The sequence below is a fragment of the Ranitomeya variabilis genome, chromosome 2 (assembly GCF_051348905.1).
Source record: "Ranitomeya variabilis isolate aRanVar5 chromosome 2, aRanVar5.hap1, whole genome shotgun sequence".
In the NCBI taxonomy this organism is placed as follows: domain Eukaryota; kingdom Metazoa; phylum Chordata; class Amphibia; order Anura; family Dendrobatidae; genus Ranitomeya; species Ranitomeya variabilis.
Window position 1 is genome coordinate 1,018,058,792 of NC_135233.1, and position 21,034 is coordinate 1,018,079,825.

The 21,034-nt window shown below is 43.8% G+C and overlaps 1 protein-coding gene across 1 annotated transcript; it reads right to left on the reverse strand.

Moving 5' to 3' along the window:
- Window positions 1-4,981: 4,981 nt before the first annotated feature.
- LOC143808544 (C-C motif chemokine 20-like) lies at window positions 4,982-20,374 on the reverse strand. Its single transcript, XM_077291317.1, has 4 exons — window positions 20,183-20,374; window positions 12,524-12,647; window positions 7,437-7,532; window positions 4,982-6,826 (listed from the first exon to the last, which is right to left on the reverse strand). The coding sequence occupies exons 1-4, from the start codon at window positions 20,253-20,255 to the stop codon at window positions 6,742-6,744; spliced, it is 378 nt and encodes a 125-aa protein (XP_077147432.1). The 5' UTR covers window positions 20,256-20,374; the 3' UTR covers window positions 4,982-6,741.
- Window positions 20,375-21,034: the final 660 nt, after the last annotated feature.

Here is a 21,034-nt window from a genome sequence, read left to right on the forward strand (position 1 = left end):
TCAGGAGTCATGCACATGGTCACTTGTGTCCAAAACTGCGGTTTATTTTCCGCCAGTGGCGTAGCATCAATTCCTCTGAGAGGAATAGGAATTTTTAAAGGCTCCAGGACAAAACCGCAGCGCTTGGCAAACGACAAGTCCATAAGACTCAGGGCAGCACCTGAATCCACAAATGCCATAACAGGGTAGGAAGACAATGAACAAATTAAAGTCACAGACAAAATAAATTTAGGCTGCAAATTACCAATGGTGACAGGACTGACAACCTTGGTTAGGCGTTTAGAGCATGCTGATATAACATGTGTAGAATCACCACAGTAAAAACACAACCTATTCTGACGTCTATGATTTTGTCGTTCGGTTCTAGTCAGGATTCTGTCACATTGCATTGAGACAGGTGTCCGTTCAGACAACACCGCGAGAGGATTAGCGGATTTGCGCTCCCGCAAACGCCGATCAATCTGAATAGCCAGCGCCATAGAATCATTCAGACTTGTAGGAATAGGAAAATCCACCATCACATTCTTAATGGCTTCAGAAAGGCCATTTCTGAAATTTGCGGCCAGAGCACATTCATTCCATTGAGTAATCACGGACCATTTCCGAAATTTTTGGCAGTACACCTCAGCTTCATCCTGGCCCTGAGAGATAGCCAGTAGAGCTTTTTCTGCCTGAATTTCAAGATTAGGCTCCTCATAAAGCAATCCGAGCGCCAGAAAAAACGCATCAACATCCGCCAATGCCGGATCTCCTGGCGCCAACGAGAAAGCCCAATCCTGAGGGTCGCCACGCAAAAAGGAGATAACAATTTTAACTTGCTGAGCTGAATCTCCAGATGAACGAGGTTTCAAAGATAGAAACAATTTACAATTATTCCTAAAATTCCCAAATTTAAATCGATCTCCAGAGAACAGCTCAGGAATAGGTATCTTAGGCTCAGACATAGGACTGCTAACAACAAAATCCTGAATGCTCTGCACTCGTGCAGCAAGCTGATCCACACTAGTAATCAAGGTCTGAACATTCATGTCTGCAGCAAGCTTACAGCCACTCTGAGAAAAAGGGGAAGGAAGAAAGAGGAGAAAAAAAAAAACAAAAACTCAGAACTCCTTTTCTTTTAATCCCACTTCTGCAATGCATTAACTATTCAAGGCCTGGCATACTGTTGTGATCCCAATGGCAAGGGATCTCAGAGATTAAGCAAAGTCTGCAAACATTAATACCAGCTCATAGGGAAGTGGTAACTAGGCTGACCATATAGCTGATCCTAGCACAAACACTAACAGTAGCCGGGGAACGTGCCTACGTTGATCCTAGACGTCTCACGCCAGCCGGAGAACTAACTAACCCTATCAGGGAAAATAAGACCTCTCTTGCCTCCAGAGAAAAGACCCCAAAGAAATACAAGCCCCCAACAAATAATAACGGTGAGGCAAGAAGAAAAGACAAACGTAAGAATGAACTAGATTTTAGCAAAGAGAGGCCCACTGACTAAATAGCAGAAGATAGTAAGATGACTTATATGGTCAGCAAAAAACCCTGCAAAATATCCACGCTGGATATCCAAGAACCCCCAAACCGACTAACGGTGAGGGGGGAGAATATCAGCCCCCTAGAGCTTCCAGCGATATCAGGAATCACATTTTGTACAAGCTGGACAAAAATAAGAACAATGCAAATAAACAAAAGTAAGAAAGCAGGACTTAGCTTATGTTGCAAAGAACCAGGACCTGAAGACAGGAGCAAACAGAAATGAACTGATTACAACGATGCCAGGCACTGGACTGAGAATCCAGGAAGTTTAAATAGCAACACCCCAGGCCTAACAAAGCAGGTGAGTACCAACCTGGTAAAAGACAATCCAAGTGCCAAATCACTAGTGACCACAAGAGGGAGCCAAGAAGTATAGTTCACAACAGAAGACGCCCCCAGGCTGTCCTATAATCTCTGGTCAAGGTAACTATTTAGAACATGTAAATAGATGGATAGATTCCAAACTTCAACCGCTAGTAGAGGGGTTGCCATCCTTTTTGAAGGACACAGGAGAATTGTTGAGGGGAGTAGATGGGTTGCACTTAGAGGAGGACATGATGCTGGTGACAGGAGATGTTGAATCCCTGTACACCAGCATAAGACATACAGATGGCATTCGGGCTCTCAAATTTTTTTTGAATATGTCTAACTTATCAGGTGATTTTAGAGAATTGGCAGTTGAATTATTAAAATTTACGTTGACACATAAGTTTTTTGTTTTTAAGGGGTCTTTCTTCCTGCAGCTCCAGGGAACAGCTATGGGGGCTTCCTTCGCCCCGGCATACGCCAACCTGTTCCTGGGGCTGTGGGAGAGAGACCTCGCCCTGCCAGATCAGCCTTCGCCAATGTGCCGCGTCCTTTCCTGGATGCGGTACATTGACAATATATTGCTGATCTGGCAGGGAACAAGTGATGATCTTCATGAATTCATGAGATCTTTGAATGACAACGACCAAAACATCTGTATCACCTACAAGTGTGACGCATCCTCTATGGAATTTTTGGACGTAATGTTAAGAAAAGATGGTAAGGGGGAAATTCAAACGGATATATTCCAGAAGCCCACCTCCACCAATATGTTATTACATGCATCCTTCTCCCATCCAGACCATATGATCCAATCTGTCCCCCCCGGGCAATTCCTGCGGTTGCGGAGAATTTGCTCTACGAATGAAGATTTCTTCAAACAGGCAGAGGACCTTAAGGAAAGACTACGAGAAAGGGGCTTTAGTAATCGTATGATCAAAATAGCATACAATCGTGCAAAATATGCCTCAAGGGATAAATTATTATATGAGACACGGCAATCTAGAGATTCTAATAACGTAAGATTTATCACTAATTTTCACTCACATTTTCCACCGATGAGAAAAATCCTTGATAAATCATGGCATATACTGAAGGCAGACCCAGTGATTACTAGATTCCTCCCTGAGAGAGCGGCAATAACAGCTAGGAGATCAAAAAACCTACGTGACCGTTTGGTCCGCAGTCATTATTCGGGCGAACCAATTTCTACATTTTTGAACCAAGTGGAGTGACGCTGCGGAAGTGCTCTGTGCGGCCACTGTGTGGCTCCAAGGCATTTAGGATTAGAAAATGTATCACCTGTACGAGCAGAAACATGATATATTACGCTGTATGCCCATGTAACATGATTTACGTGGGCATGACAACTAGACAGCTGAAGATATGGGTGCGTGAGCATGTGCTGGGGATTGAGGCAGCGGTCACGGTAGATGATGTGACACTTTAGAAAACCCTACCCCGACATTTTAAGACGTTTCATGGGTGTGATGGTAGTCTGCTTAAGGTTAGGGGCATTGATATGCTCGATGTTAATATTCGAGGTGGAGGGACCTTTAAGAGATTGGCACAGGTGGAGTCCAGATGGATACGGACATTGGGCACAGTCCATCCATCTGGACTCAACGAAAACATTAGTTGCTGGTTGTTGCGGTGCTGGTTGTTGCGGTGGTTGCCTTGGTTGATGAAGCGCGTCACTTCTGGGCCGGAAGTGCTACTTCCGGTTAGCGCGGCTCACTGTTATGTCCGTACAGTACTTAAGACGGGCTGACACCAGTCCCGTCAGGCCCCTTGAGAAAGGAAGAGGTCCGAAATGCGCGTCGGGGCGGACACGCTCGTCTGACTCCAGTTGTATCCAAATATCTTCGGTGCCTACTAAAAGGTATAGCTATGTACTATGGTCCCTGTTGGGCATGGTATTGTATCCCCTATAAGGGTAGTATAGTGGTATTATCCAGCATGGGGGTATTTGTTTATATAGGGGAAATGTGGATTCCTATCTATGCATAAGCTGTGCCTGTCTGAGATGACTTTTTTTGTGGCAGTTAATTAGGCTATGCATCTGTGGCATTATAGCGATAGGTTGCACACACAGTTTTTGATTGAATTGTTATGAATTTTGGCCATGAGCAGTGTATATTTAGCATTGCTCTAGTGTTATACAAACCGTGGGTCTGGACGTGAGCATCGCTTATTATGTATCACATAATGTGCACATGTTCTATTTTCACCTTCTTTCCCCAATTTGGTGATATGTGTTTTTAACTATGTGGTCTATTTAATAAAATTAATATTGATTTTTTTTATAAAATCTGACCTTTTGATCATCATTGTTTTGTGTTGTGGTCTTATAGATATCTGATGATAGGTCTGGTAATCCGGGGGACACATGGAATAGGTTTATGATTAGTGAATAATTGATATCATGTGTCTCAGTCGTACTTGCTATACGTGGTACCCATTCACTAGTAGTCAAAAGGCTAATTAACATAGGAAATGCAAACTTTCTAAAAAAAATGTATAGTCGAGTGATAGTCACTATGAAGGACTGGTTAGGTAAGGTATTTAACAACCAATACACACAGGCTGGTGGGTTGGAGGCATGGGACCTGTCAGGTTTTCTTTAAAGGCATGATTGGGTGAGTTTAGTGATAAGCTATCACCCTTGGGATAAATTAAAATGGAGATTGTGAACCAAGTCCTCTCATCCAACATTAATGTCAACTTCATAAATACTTTCTGGCTGAATGGGCGAAAATTCAGACAGACACCTCCAAAATCTTTTAGAAAGTCTATTGTTACAGCCATAACTCTCCATAAAGGGCAGTGCTGAATACTCCATGCCGGCTCTAGGGTCTTCCATATGGTGTACCTTGTAGCCAACTCTTGAAGAAAGTGGCTATTCCAAAGCACAAGTCCTGCACTAATGCAAAGTACCATACTTCTGAGGTACGACAGGTCGTCCTTATCTTGTCTGCACATGCCTATGATACCCCTTTCCTTCCATTTCCAGCCTGTGATCTCTTGTCCTCCTAGTTCTACCTCCTTTTATAGATTTTATCACACCCGTAGACCGTTGGTTCGGTCATGTAGTAGCCCCCATCCCCTACCCAACACATGGTCACTCAATAATTTGCAAAAGTTAATTTTAACAGTGAACTTTATTTTTTAAGATTACATTACATTAGAAACAGGATTCCTCCAATGCCGGTTATACAGTTTCCTACTGTGATCTTTCGATGACAACATGTAGGTACTTGGCCATGATGTATATAAAATATATATTGCACATATTGTTTATTAGATGATATCTAATACATAATGGTAAGCTCATTCATTACATATTCTTCATGTTCACAACAATTTACAAAAGCACATTTATTAAATGAACTTCTACGGGTCATACATTTATATCATTCTTTACCAATAAAAAATATTTTAGCAGTGAAGCAGAAATAAAACTTCAAATTATATTCTTCAGAGCTTACAAAAAAGCTACAATCCATACACTGGGGTCAGTTTCAAAGGAAACTAAATATGACGACTTTACAGTCATTTATTCTTGCATGGCTGGCACTGTCTCCGGCATCAATGATAACCATGATGCTTGGCCAAAGCCATCATAACCATCAGATCAACATTTAGGCTTGAGCTCGAGAGCCACACGGTATCCCTGGAAAGTATTGGCCAAATCACACACAATTGGTCATTTGGAAAAAAGTCATAGGAGGACACCAAGAAAAACAATTTTCAACATTACATCATATATATATTAATATGTATAGCTTATGATTTTAGCTTATGCTTACAACTTATGTTCTTATTGTTTACTCTATTCACATTTTTATAAAGGATTTCCTATTAATAAATGATCTTAATCCATTTATCGTATATTGGCTTCATTCACTGCTCTTCAATCAGGTATTCATAACTAGAGTTGAGCAAATTTGTTCAGATTCCATCACTGAATCTGAATTTGCCATATCTGTGCCATATTGGTTCCCTATTTGTACCGAATTTATGTTTGATGATCGGTTCCGAACATATTCGGTAATTTCTACTCCCATTGACTCTAATGATGTTAGGCTGTGTTCGACGAATATTGCAAAAACAATATTCGCTGCCAATAGTATTCTGAACCGAATCCAAACAAATTCACTCAACTCTATTCATAACATTATACAGAATCCTTGAGTAGATATAATATCCATGCAATGTTTTTTGGTTAACTTTGTATTGAACACAGAAGTGCTGCATAATAGCCAATGAACTTTCAGTGCAAGAAATGAAGAAGTCTATGCCTGGTCGTAAAAAAAAAAACATGGTGGAAAGTCACAGAAGAGGTCATTGAAGGACCTTTGTTTTCAGAATCTATGTGGATTTCGAGAAGTTAGACCCTTATTAAAAATAAAGTCATACTATTTCCTACTAATCTGCCATTACTTCTTAATTTAAGGCCTGATAATCATTTGTTAAACAACTTTAAATATGATATTTGGAGACAACCAAATAATAATAGGGAACAAAAACTGGGTACGAATATATACAATGAACACCCAATGAATAAGTCTATGTGACAACAATTCCATGTGACACCTGAGACTTTGTATGATAAATGAACCCCCAACCACAGCATACAGTATATACTATTCACCGTCTCCAAAAGTCCAGCCAAATATATGCATAAAAGCAAAATAACACACATCATGAGTCATCATGAGCTGAAAGCAGCAATGTTGGGGGGCTCTTAATTTGCACCTCAGTCAACAAACCTATATACGGTATCCTTAGTATAGTAATCAAACAACTATTATTATCATACACTCAATCTATTCATACAATAAAGCTTTCACTTCTATAAGAAGATTCTCTGGTGGATCCATGTCACTTAGATCAGCAGTGTTATGCATATTTTTTCTTCATGCGCTTGCATAGCTTCTGACGTTTTTTTTGTTGCTGCTTTTTAGTTTTCTTTGCCTGTTTGTCCCTATAGTAATGGAAAAAAAAGTAAATAATTAACCGACATGAGTAAAATGTCTAAATTTTCTATACATGAATGTACCATTCAAAACTGACACTCATTATTGCTTGTACAGGCCCAGAGGATCTTCCGGTGGGCCACTTTAAATGCTAGACAACTCTACCCGAATGTCCGGGAGGCTCCCAATAAAAGTGAGACCTCTTGGAAGAGTTGGCAAGTGTCATAAACCTATGCTTATCGAAGGTGTTCAGTATCTGACATTGAGATGCTCCATTAGATGGACTCCTGGCACCCAATTGGGCATTTGGAGAGTGGGGAGCAGGACATGATGGTGTGGGAAACAGGCTGGGATTGGATGTGGCCTCCAAAAAGAGGTTGTGGCTTTCAAAAAACATAATAAACATTCTTGCCTGCAAAATGCTTCTATCTTGCAAGCCCTGTTGTGAAAATTGTCCAGCCATTTCATTACTGCTGTGCATATAGTGGTCTTCCAATGTAACTACTGTTTGTGAAAGTCCCTATACAGCTCCACAACGAGTGCCCTTTAAAAGCCTAAATTGGTGACATTTTATATGTGTCTGGCAACAAATCAACTTATTTTAAAACAAGAACTTACACAGCAGACATCATGTTCTTAACCCAGCTCTGCTTCGGGTCACTGCACAAGCTGATTATTTTCGGTTGTCCACATGGTCTGAAATTTACTGTAAAACTGGGGGGAAAAAATGCGGGAACATTACACACTAATCGACAAATGTAGAACTCATGCTATAGCTGCGGCTATTATAGCGATATAATGCTCTTGCATACATGTATGTGTATGTGTGTACAGTATCTATGTATGTGTGTACAGCATGTATGTATATTTGAGTACAGTGTGTATGTATATGTGTACAGTGTATATGTATGTGTGTACAGCATGTATGTATATTTGAGTACAGTGTGTATGTATATGTACAGTGTATATGTGTACAGCGTGTATGTATTTGTGTGTACAGTACATATGTATGCATATGTGTGTACAGTATGTAGGTATATGTGTGTACAGTATGTATGTGTGTACAGTGTGTATGTATGTGTGTACAGTGTGTATGTATGTGTGTACAGTGTGTATGTACACAAAAGTCTCTTTAATGTGCTATCTTCACACAGAAAAGGTTCCAGTCCACACAAATGCATATAACTTCAGTGCATATAACTACAGTGTATATTATCAGTGCTCAATTCACACCAGTTCATAGCTCTACATATCATATGGCTTTTAGAATGCAGTCCCTAAAGACGCCGGACCTCACCTTGTCCAGTATCCGTGGGGTGACTGCACTCCATATTAAAGTCCCCAAACACAGCTTTACATGTTGCAGACACTACACATGCCAATCCTCCTCTGACTAGTTCCCAAGGGTGTCCTGCGTCTGTATCACAGTCTGTCTACTCACACAGTCATACACAGCCCAGGATAGCAGCAAGGCACCATATCCACCTGTTTGCAATCGTTATCCATGCCAGTCCTCTTTTGGGCACAGGACATCCACCTCTGGGCACAGGACTGTCCACATCCGAGACCAGTACCATGAACGACTTTCATCGTTGTATATGCTGCGGGTGCCAGGCTATTCAGCTGCCCTTGGTGCTGGCTCTGCTGGCCTGTGCCTCCATGCACTCAGACAGCGCTCTGCAGGCCTCTGCACACCAGCACACACCAGTCTGACACTGACATTGCACCTGACATCTGACACACCCATACCCCTTACTGCAGGGTTTTTAAAACACAAACCTGTGGCCTTCAGCCACATGGGAAACCTGGACCGGAAATCCGTGACTCCCATGCACACCTATGGACTTCATCTGTCTCCATGCACAACCTGGGGGGAACACACAGCGACCCCTACCTGTGACACAAGTCACTACCTCACATTGCAATCACAGCTACACCTGCGACTGCCATGCACACCTATGACCATCATACACCTCTGTGTGCATTCTGAGGAGCACAAACAGCACCCTCTAGCTGTAACAGGGGTCACTGCCTCACAGTGTGTACAGTGTGTATGTACATGTGTGTACAGCGTGTATGTACATATGTACAGCGTGTATGTACACTCACCGGCCACTTTATTAGGTACACCTGTCCAACTTCTTGTTAACACTTAATTTCTAATCAGCCAATCACATGGCGGCAACTCAGTGCATTTAGGCATGTAGACATGGTCAAGACAATGTCCTGCAGTTCAAACCGAGCATCAGTATGGGGAAGAAAGGTGATTTGAGTGCCTTTGAACGTGGCATGGTTGTTGGTGCCAGAAGGGCTGGTCTGAGTATTTCAGAAACTGCTGATCTACTGGGATTTTCACGCACAACCATCTCTAGGGTTTACAGAGAATGGTCCGAAAAAGAAAAAAAATCCAGTGAGCGGCAGTTCTGTGGGCGGAAATGCCTTGTTGATGCCAGAGGTCAGAGGAGAATGGGCAGACTGGTTCGAGCTGATAGAAAGGCAACAGTGACTCAAATCGCCACCCGTTACAACCAAGGTAGGCCTAAGAGCATCTCTGAACGCACAGTGCGTCGAACTTTGAGGCAGATGGGCTACAGCAGCAGAAGACCACACCGGGTACCACTCCTTTCAGCTAAGAACAGGAAACTGAGGCTACAATTTGTACAAGCTCATCGAAATTGGACAGTAGAAGATTGGAAAAACGTTGCTTGGTCTGATGAGTCTCGATTTCTGCTGCGACATTCGGATGGTAGGGTCAGAATTTGGCGTAAACAACATGAAAGCATGGATCCATCCTGCCTTGTATGGAGCATCTTTGGGATGTGCAGCCGACAAATCTGCGGCAACTGTGTGATGCCATCATGTCAATATGGACCAAAATCTCTGAGGAATGCTTCCAGCACCTTGTTGAATCTATGCCACGAAGAATTGAGGCAGTTCTGAAGGCAAAAGGGGGTCCAACCCGTTACTAGCATGGTGTACCTAATAAAGTGGCCGGTGAGTGTATATGTGTGTACAATATATATATATGTATGTATATGTGTACAGCATGTATGTATATGTGTGTACAGCGTGTATGTATATGTGTATACAATATATATATGTACATGTGTACAGCGTGTATGTATATGTGTGAATTAAATTAGAAAACACCGCGCACTCTAATAGTTAAGTATGCAAAAATCAGTGTAAATTTTATTAAACATGGGAGCAGAGAACAAGTATACAAGCGATCAAGGTAGCGACAGGACGTTTCGACTCTCCCGAGACTTATTCATATATCGCTTGGTATGCAAGCAATGGGAATATATAGCAACTCCTTTATTCAATGTATGAATAATGCTCTATAGCGTCGTAGTGGTGTGTAGACAATAGAGAACTGCTGCCCTGTGTGAGGGACCTGAAAGATATGGTTTGGTTAGCGGCTAACAGCAGGGCGCAGGAGCGCCGCTTACCAGACCATATATTTCATATGTCCCCCCGAGGAAGCCTACGCGAAACGCGCGTCGGGGCCGCCGGACACACACTGGCACCAACGTTATTTGGGTAAGATCGGCAGTACTTTACTATTATCTTCACCTACTTTAGGTTTGTTAAGCAGTAATCTATATGGCGGTAGTGGGAACATGAAGGTTCTCTTTGAGCACTATGCACTTTTACTGCCACAGCTATGATTCATTGACAGACTGAAATGTCCCTAATAGCCATGAGTTCCTGCTCTTTCTGTGCCCTAGGTGTTACCTGAAGTGTTTTTTGTCCGCCGTACATGAACTACACGTGTACCTTATCTGTCATGTTTGTCATTATCTTTGTGATATGATTATATTTAATAAAATTTGTTACATTTTTATGATTATCTTGTTTCTCTGGAAATTTATACTCCGTAGTTCTTCTGTAGGATTTGCTTAGTAGTGGAGTTTTCCCTGTTATCTTTTATGTCCATTGTAGGGTGCATCCCTTTTAGGAGTTTCTCAATTGACATGCATCAGTGGTATCTGCATTTAATATTCCCATTGCTTGCATACCAAGCGATATATGAATAAGACTCGGGAGAGTCGAAACGTCATGTCGCTACCTTGATCGCTTGTATACTTGTTCTCTGCTCCCATGTTTATTAAAATTCACCCTGATTTTTGCATACTTAACTATTACAGTGTGCGGTGTTTTCTAATTTAATTGATTGATTGGGCTTTCATAGTCCGTGGCATCAGCACCTCTCTCTAAATTGACTGAGTGCACACCATTGTACCCTATTTATTATGTATACTGTATGTGTGTACAGTATATATGTATATGTATACAGCGTGTATGTATATGTGTGTACAGTGTGTGTATATGTGTACAGCGTGTATGTTTATGTGTGTACAGTATATATGTATGTATATGTGTACAGCGTGTATGTATATGAGTGTACAGCATGTGTGTATATGTGTACAACATGTATGTATATGTGTGTACAGCGTGTGTGTTTATGTGTGTACAGTATATATGTATTTATATGTGTACAGCGTGTATGTATATGTGTGTACAGCGTGTGTGTATATGTGTACAGCATGTATATATATATATATATATGTGTACAGCGTGTATGTATATGTGTGTACATCGTGTATGTATATATGTGTACAGCGTGTATGTTTGTGTGTACAGTATATATGTATGTATATGTGTACAGCGTGTATGTATATGTGTGTACAGCGTGTTTATGTGTGCAATGTGTATGTATATGTGTACAGCGTGTGTGTGTATATGTGTGTACAGTGTGTATGTATATATGTGTACAGCGTGTATGTATATGTGTGTGCAGCGTGTATGTATATGTGAGTACAGTGTATATACGTGTATATATAAGTACTGAATGTGCAGGAGCAGTTCTGTAAACTCATAGGTGATTTGTTTCCTTTTCATATGTCGTGCTCACTCATAACGTTACTATAGCAAGAAGCACTAACAAAAGGCACCAGGTTTAATTGATTTGTTTTACTTGCACTTTTTACTTTGGATGTTTGCTTAAGGCCAATGGGAATACTAATCCCCTTTACAAACAAATGTTTTTATTGTATCTGCGAAATGATGCAACTGGAAGAATGACACCCATAGACTAATGACCTATAATTATTGTTCACACCACCATATACATTGGATAAGTGCTATCCGATATTTTATCGGATAGCTTTCAAAGCAATGTTATTCAATGGGGCAGTGCTGATTTCCAATTTTTTTCACTAATTTATGTCTTTGAAAAAAAACGCAGAATGCTGCGATCTCACTCCAAAATTGGATGCCATTCACCCATTTAAGTCTATGGGTGCGTGGAAACCATCGAACTGCACTCAGATAACATCTGATTGCAGTCCAATTTCTGCGCATTGACACAATGTAGAAGATGGAGAAAGTTTGTCCTCCATCTTCTCACTTGTGCTACGATTATCTCATCTGACAGAGTCGGATCACACAAAGCTGACACTGAGATTAGAGTTTGATTGGAGATTAATTTCCATAATCTACCCAACTCTCTTGGAGGAGAGAATATACTGTCAAGTGACCCCGGCCTAAAAGTGAGATCCGATGCAAAATTCACCAAGTCAATTCCAAATAAGGAGCAAATGCTTAACCAACCACCACGACACGATTACCAACTTTCACTACTCTTACTTTTTCTGTAACTAGTAATACAGACGGTACATAAAATATTGCTGGGAACTTACACAACAGCGTCAATGTCACAGACCCCTGAAGACTCCTGGAGGTAGTAGCGTTCAAACATTCCCACTTGTGAAACCTTGAATTTGTTTCCCGTATGACTCTTGCAGCAGTCATACATCGCAAAAACTGAAATAAAATAAGCATCATTTATTACTAAATACAAAAGGCTAATGCCAACAGAAAATATAATGGACACCCATGCAAAGATAACAGGGTAGTCTTATTTATTTGTCAGAGATTAAAACTTGAAATAAAAAGTAATGAAACTTATTTTGGACTATATTGTCTTTTTAGATTTCCAAGAGTATTTTGTAAGGGAGGTTTCACACACAACTTTTTTTTTGAGAAATAACTCCACAGTGCAGCGAGTAGTCTATTCAAAAGAAAATGGAAATATAAAAGAAGGACAATGGGAATGCTCCCATGTAAAAACCTTTTTCAATGCAGATTTTGATGCTGATCTGCAGCAAATTTTGGAGTAGCAAATTTTGAGGAAAATCTGTATCAAAGTGCCCTGGATGAAATTGCACCTCCTATACATAGAACAACTCGGCACAGATGGTGACAACGGTGGCACACGCTGCAAACAAGTTTCCTGCAGCGGTGCTCCAGGTGCGCCGAACGTCTGTAGAGAAAATCTAATCTACCCGAAGATTTCATCCATTATAAGTTCATGCTAAAAACATACAACTCTGCCCTTCACCTCTCCAAACAAACCTATTTCAACACCCTCATCACCTCACTGTCCAATAACCCTAAACGTCTCTTTGACACTTTTCATTCCCTACTCAACCCAAGAGTTCATGCCCCAACTACGGATCTCTGCGCTGACGATCTGGCCAATTACTTCAAAGAAAAAAATTGACCATATCCGAAATGAAATTATCTCCCAATCCCTTCATACCATGCACTGTCCTCCCTCCCCCACTGCATCTAGCTCACTCTCTGACTTTGAACCAGTCACAAAAGAAGAAGTAATCAGGCTTCTTGCATCTTCTCGCCCAACCACTTGCACCAGTGACCCCATTCCGTCTCATCTCCTCCAGTCCCTTTCCCTGGCTGTCACCTCTCACCTAACAAAATTATTCAACCTCTCTCTCTCTTCCGGTATCTTTCCCTCCTCATTTAAGCATGCCATCATACATCCATTACTTAAAAACCATCCCTCAACCAAAACTGTGCCGCTAACTATTGACCCGTCTCTAATCTTCCCTTCATCTCTAAACTCCTCGAATGCCTGGTCCACTCCTGTCTTATTCGCTCTCTGTCAGATAATTTTCTTCTCGACCCTCTTCAGTCTGGTTTCCGTTCTTTACACTCTACTGAAACTGCCCTCACTAAAGTCTGTAATGATCTACTAACAGCAAAATCTAATGGTCACTACTCCATGCTAATTCTCTTGGATCTCTCCGCAGCATTCTACACTGTGGATCATCAGCTCCTCCTCACTATGCTCTGCTCCATCGGCCTCAAGGACACAGTTCTCTCCTGGTTATCCTCCTATCTCTCTGACCGCTCCTTCACTGTATCTTTTGCTGGTTCCTCCTCCTTTCATCTTCCCCTTACTATTGGGGTTCCTCAAGGATCAGTCCTAGGCCCCCTCCTCTTCTCTTTGTATACTGCCCCTATTGGACAAACAATCAGTAGATTTGGTTTCCAGTACCATCTCTATGCAGATGACACCCAATTATACACCTCTGCTCCTGACATCACGCCTGCCTTTTTAGAAAACACCAGTGATTGTCTTACCACTGTCTCTAACATCATGTCCTCCCTCTATCTGAAACTGAATCTGTCAAAAACTGAACTCATGTTTTCTCCCTCTACTAACCTACCTTTGCCTGACATTGCCATTTCCGTGTGTGGTTCCACCATTACCCCCAAGCAACATGCCCACTGCCTTGGGGTCATACTTGATTCCGAGCTTTCATTCACCCTCATATCCGATCATTGGCTAGCTCTTGTTATCTGCACTTCAAAAGCATTTCTAGAATTCGACTTTTTCTTACTTTTGACTCTGCAAAATCTCTTACTGTTTCTCTTATTCATTCTCATCTGGACTATTTTAACTCTCTACTAATCGGCCTCCCTCTTACCAAACTCTCCCCACTCCAATCTGTCCTGAATGCTGCTGCCAGAATCATATTCCTCACCAACCGTTACACCGATGCCTCTACCTTGTGCCAGTCATTACACTGGCTACCCATCCACTCCAGAATCCAGTACAAAACTACTACCCTCATCCACAAAGCACTCCATGGCTCAGCACCACCCTACATCTCCTCCCTGGTCTCAGTCTACCACCCTACCCGTGCCCTCCGCTCCGCTAATTACCTCAGGTTAACATTCTCAATAATCACAGCCTCCCACTCCCGTCTCCAAGACTTTTCACGTGCTTTGCCAATTCTTTGGAATGCACTACCTAGGTTAATACGATTAATCCCCACAGTTTTAAGCGTGCCCTAAAAACGCATTTATTCAGACTGGCCTACCGCCTCAACACATTAACCTAACTATCTCTGTGTGGCCCATTCAAAAAACTTAAACCATAATCAGGTTCCTCGCATCATGTTCTCATACACTTTATTTATTTAATAGCCCTATGTGTCTGTACTGCTACATACTTAGGCTGATAACTGGTTCATGCAGCTTTACATGAATACCCTATACTTACACTATGGCTGGTCCAAACAACGAAAGCAATTGTTACCCTCCACCTTTCGTTTCCCCTCTTTTTCCTCATAGTTTGTAAGCTTGCGAGCAGGGCCCTCATTCCTCTTGGTATCTGTTTTGATCTGTGTTTATTGCTATGCTGTAATTATAGTGCTTTGGAACAAAGCACTATACTGTTATTCCACCGTGGTAAACTTCTTATTCTTATTATTCAGTCCGCACGTAATGCAGCCCGAACCGCTAAACTCACAGACTCCAGTGAGGTGTCATTTCGAAGCCAGCGTCCCCAAGAGGTGTGCTAAGTATTTTTCGTGCCGATCGGATTTGTAGTTTTTGCGCAATTTGTGTTTGAAAAAAGTCTTTCAATGCGTTTCAATAGGGAAATTGTCCCATACGTTTATAATGGGCTGGTTTCTGAGGCAATTTCTAAAAATAACTGCCACCTGGCTGATTAGCTCATTGATATGCGCAGTCAGACACAGTTACTATGCCAACGCCTATGAAATCTACATCAGCTCACCAGGTCACAAGTTTTGTCAGATAATATCAGCTCTTAAAGTGACAGTACAGCACAATTCCAAACCACTATCTGTAGTCTTATGATTATTAGATGGAGGCCCGATTCTAACTCATCGGGTATTCTAGAATATGCATGTCCACGTAGTATATTGCACAGCCACGCAGTATACAGTGCAGAGCCGCGCAGTACACAGCGCAGAGCCGCGCACTACACAGCGCAGAGCCGCGCAGTATAAAGCGCAGAGCCGCGCAGTACACAGCGCAGAGCCGCGCAGTACACAGCGCAGAGCCGTGCAGTACACAGCGCAGAGCCGCGCAGTATAAAGCGCAGAGCCGTGCAGTACACAGCGCAGAGCCGCGCAGTACACAGCGCAGAGCCGTGCAGTACACAGCGCAGAGCCGCGCAGTATAAAGCGCAGAGCCATGCAGTTCACAGCGCAGAGCCGCGCAGTACACAGCGCAGAGCCGCGCAGTACACAGCGCAGAGCCGCGCAGTATAAAGCGCAGAGCCGTGCAGTACACAGCGCAGAGCCGCGCAGTACACAGCGCAGAGCCGTGCAGTACACAGCGCAGAGCCGCGCAGTATAAAGCGCAGAGCCGTGCAGTACACAGCGCAGAGCCGCGCAGTACACAGCGCAGAGCCGCGCAGTACACAGCGCAGAGCCGCGCAGTATAAAGCGCAGAGCCGCGCAGTACACAGCGCAGAGCCGCGCAGTACACAGCGCAGAGCCGTGCAGTACACAGCGCAGAGCCGCGCAGTATAAAGCGCAGAGCCGTGCAGTACACAGCGCAGAGCCGCGCAGTACACAGCGCAGAGCCGTGCAGTACACAGCGCAGAGCCGCGCAGTATAAAGCGCAGAGCCGTGCAGTACACAGCGCAGAGCCGCGCAGTACACAGCGCAGAGCCATGCAGTACACAGCGCAAAGCCGCGCAGTATAAAGCGCAGAGCCGCGCAGTACACAGCGCAGAGCCGCGCAGTACACAGCGCAGAGCCGCGCAGTATAAAGCGGAGAGCCGCGCAGTACACAGCGCAGAGCCGAGCAGTACACAGCGCAGAGCCGCGCAGTAGACAGCGCAGAGCCGTGCAGTACAGAGCGCAGAGCCGCACAGTATAAAGCGCAGAGCCGCGCAGTATACCGCGCAGAGCCGCGCAGTACACAGCGCAGAGCCGTGCAGTACACAGCGCAGAGCCGCGCAGTATAAAGCGCAGAGCCGTGCAGTACACAGCGCAGAGCCGCGCAGTACACAGCGCAGAGCCGCGCAGTACACAGCGCAAAGCCGCGCAGTATAAAGCGCAGAGCCGCGCAGTACACAGCACAGAGCCGCGCAGTACACAGCGCAGAGCCGCGCAGTACACAGCGCAGAGCCGCGCAGTATAAAGCGCAGAGCCGCGCAGTACACAGCGCAGAGCCGCGCAGTACACAGCGCAGAGCCGTGCAGTACACAGCGCAGAGCCGCGCAGTATAAAGCGCAGAGCCGTGCAGTACACAGCGCAGAGCCGCGCAGTACACAGCGCAGAGCCGTGCAGTACACAGCGCAGAGCCGCGCAGTATACAGTGCAGAGCCCCGCAGTATACAGCGCAGAGCCGTGCAGTACACAGTGCAGAGCCGCGCAGTACACAGCGCAGAGCCGCGCAGTATACAGCGCAGACACGCGCAGTACACAGCACGGACACGCACAGTACACAGCGCAGAGCCGCGCAGTACACAGTGCAGAGCCGCGTAGTATACAGCGAAGAGCCACGCAGTATATAGCGCAGAGCCACGCAGTATATAGCGCAGAGCCACGCAGTATATAGCGCAGAGCCGCACAGTACAAAGCGCAGAGCCGTGCAGTATACAGCGCAGAGCCGCGCAGTATACAGCGCAGAGCCGCGCAGTACACAGCGCAGAGCCGCGCAGTACACAGCGCAGAGCCGCGCAGTACACAGCGCAGAGCCGCGCAGTACACAGCGCAGAGCCGCGCAGTACACAGCGCAGAGCCACGCAGTACACAGCGCAGAGCCGCGCAGTATACAGCGCAGAGCCACGTAGTATACAGCGCAGAGCCGCGTAGTATACAGCGCAGAGCCACGCAGTATACAGCGCAGAGCCACGCAGTATACAGCGCAGAGCCACGTAGTTATACTGCCCAGTCACGTAGTATATTGTCCAGTCACATAGTATTCTGCATATCCCTGTTAAAAAAAAAAAAAAGAATTAAAATAAAAAAGTTACATACTCACCTCCTGGAGCGGCCGGTATCTGATGGTTGTTGCACCTCCTAGATCGGCCGGTACACGATGCTTGTTGCACCTGGAGTGGCCGGTACCCGATGCTTGTTGCGCGCTCCGGTCCCAAGAGTGCATTGCGGTCTCACGAGATGATGACGTAGCGGTGTTGTGAGACAGAAAGACGGAAGTGCCCTTAGACAATTAGATAGTAGATTACCCCGCTCACCAATTCGGAACCCGAGAGGCCCGGCCCACCAAATCGGACCCCGAGGGGCCCGGCCCACCAAATCGGACCCAGAGTGACCCCGCCCCCTAAATCAGACCCAGAGTGACCCCGCCCACCAAATCGGACCCAGAGTGGCTCCGCCCACCAAATCGGACCCAGAGTGACCCCTTCCACCAAATCAGACCCAGAGTGACCCCTTCCACCAAATCGGACCCAGAGTGACCCCTTCCACCAAATCGGGCCCAGAGTGACCCCGCCCACCAAATCGGACCCAGAGTGACCCCACCCACCAAATCGGACCCTGAGGTGCCCAGCCCACCAAATCGGACCGAGTGACCCCACCCACCAAATTGGTCCCTAAGGTGCCCCGCCCACCAAATCGGACCCAGAGTGGCTCCGCCCACCGACTCGGACCCAGAGTGGCCGCGCCCACAGAATCGGACCAAAAGTGACCCCGCCCACCGAATCGGATTTAGATTTACCCCGCCCACAAAATCAGACCCAGATTGACCCAACCCACCAAATCGGACCGCCTGAGGGGCACCCAAGTGTCAAAGTCTTGCAGGGGCAGCCCGGGCACCATTCCAAAGCACTATCTGTAGTTCCTTCAGGAAATACCCATCTAGTTGTCTTTACAAGTCCCCTCTATAATGTAAAGTGCTGCGGAATATGTTGGCACTATATAAATAAAATTATTATTATTATTATCAAAATCAACGACTAAATCTACATGTAGACTTGTCATGGGTTTTGATGTAGATTGGCAGCAGATTTTGCCCTGAGAAGTACAAGGTGAAATTTGCATTGAAAAAAGTGTGCAGATAAGGCTATGTGCACACATTTAGTAATTGCAGCAGATTTTTCTGCTACAAAAATCAGATAGTTGGCAAGGAAAATGCTATGTAAAATTTGTGTCTTTTTTTACATAGTTTTAATTTCATTCCCCCTCCATTAATTTGAATTTATAAAAAATGCTGTAAAAACGCAGAAACAATTGACGATGCAGATTTAAAAAAAAAACAAAAAAACTTTTTGAACATTCAAATATGCAAGGAAAAAAAAATAAGCAGTACATGCAGATATCGGAAATGGCAATTCACTTTGTGTAACTGTAAAATGCAGTGTTTTTTCCATCGCAAAAGTGCACGGAAAAAAGAGCGGGAAAAAAAAGTGGCAAAAACAAAACGTATGAACAAGCCATAGGGGTATGTGCACATGTTGAGAATTTGCAGCTACAAAAAGCAGAATGTTATTAGGAAAAACACTGCATAAGTACAAGTGTTTTTTATATGTGTTTTGCTGTGTTTTTACTTGCGTTTTTTTCCCCATTCTTATACAGGGGTAAAAAAATCAGCAAAAAACACAGTGTGTGAACAAGCCCTAAAGGTATATGCTGCACATTTAAAATTCATACCGCAGGTCAATTTCTGATGGAAAGTATTCTCTATAGCAGAGGTGTCAAACTGCATTCCTCGAGGGCCGCCAACAGGTCATGTTTTCAGGATTTCCTTAGCATTCCACAAGGTGCTGGAATCATTCTGTGCAGGTGATTAAATTATCAACTGTGCAATACAAGGAAATCCTGAAAACATGACCTGTTGGCGGCCCTCGAGGAATGCAGTTTGACACCTCTGCTCTATAGCATGTGGATATGAGTTTGCAAAAAACTGCTGACTTTGCTGCTACTGTAATTTTCTGTGTAATACAGTACGCAGATCTGGACAGAAAATCAGCATCACATCCGTCACTTACACTACTCCTTTTTACACTACTCCGTCACTTATACTATTCCGCCACTTACACTACTGCTTTATGAAACCACCTTTAGACCAATGCGAGTAGTGTCAAATGACAAACGGGCATTTTATTACTGTCAAGCATTTCTGATCTTCACTCTGAAAATGATCAGTCACATACGAGTTTACACAGGTTGTTAACAACAGAGCAAAGTGAATAGAAATATAAATTCTGCAGCGTGCAGAAGAACGTCCACAGTGATCATAAGATATCGGTGTCCACGCTGCCTTACCTGGTGAAGCAGCCACAAGTATAAGTGTGAGAGCAAGTGACACAGAAGACATGTTGTTCCTGCGTGAGAGCATTGTTGTCACTGCTACCGGAGGCTCGGAGTTAATGTGTGACGTTGGCCAGCCAGTCCTTATGAAGGTAAAATGACATGTCCCGTCACACCCCTACTGTGTTAATCTAGGAAAGTCCCTACGGCTTGTGATCATTCACCTTCATCTTGTGAAGCTCATTTGGATTTTCCCAGCTGAGCTACATTATATTCTACCACCTCATGATGCAATATATTTGTGACGTTCAGTGTAATGGCCGTGTTAATGTCACCATAAGGACAATGACTTTAATATCGTTCTACATATTTTCAAAAGCTGTCAGGTTCAGTTATCAAATGAGCCATTCCTTAATGATTTTCATCTCCTGAATTCAAATCTGACAATGAACATTTTTACTTGTCTCTTGTTTCTTTGATATCAATGAGTTTTCATTTCACTGCTACATCTAATGAATGCATAAAAGTTTCGGTTCTTCGAAACATTATTAATTTTGCAAATATAAAGATGCAGAATATTTTGTTATGCCAATTTTCTGATATTTATTTAGAGGAATCTTACAAAGCAATTCAAATAACTAAAGCATGTCTAAACATTATTGAGAATTGTAAACAGTTACAGAAATTGCTCTAAAACATTTGGTCCTCAATCAGCGTCAACACCTTTTTGCTTGCCTCTTGTACTCCTGCATTGGATCATCCCAAGAGGGAGGGGGAGAGGGAGATTTTGTTCTGAAATGTCTCCATGTTCTCCATTGTGTGAGTTTCGTTAGAGTGTCATTGCCAAAATCAATCCATATATATATT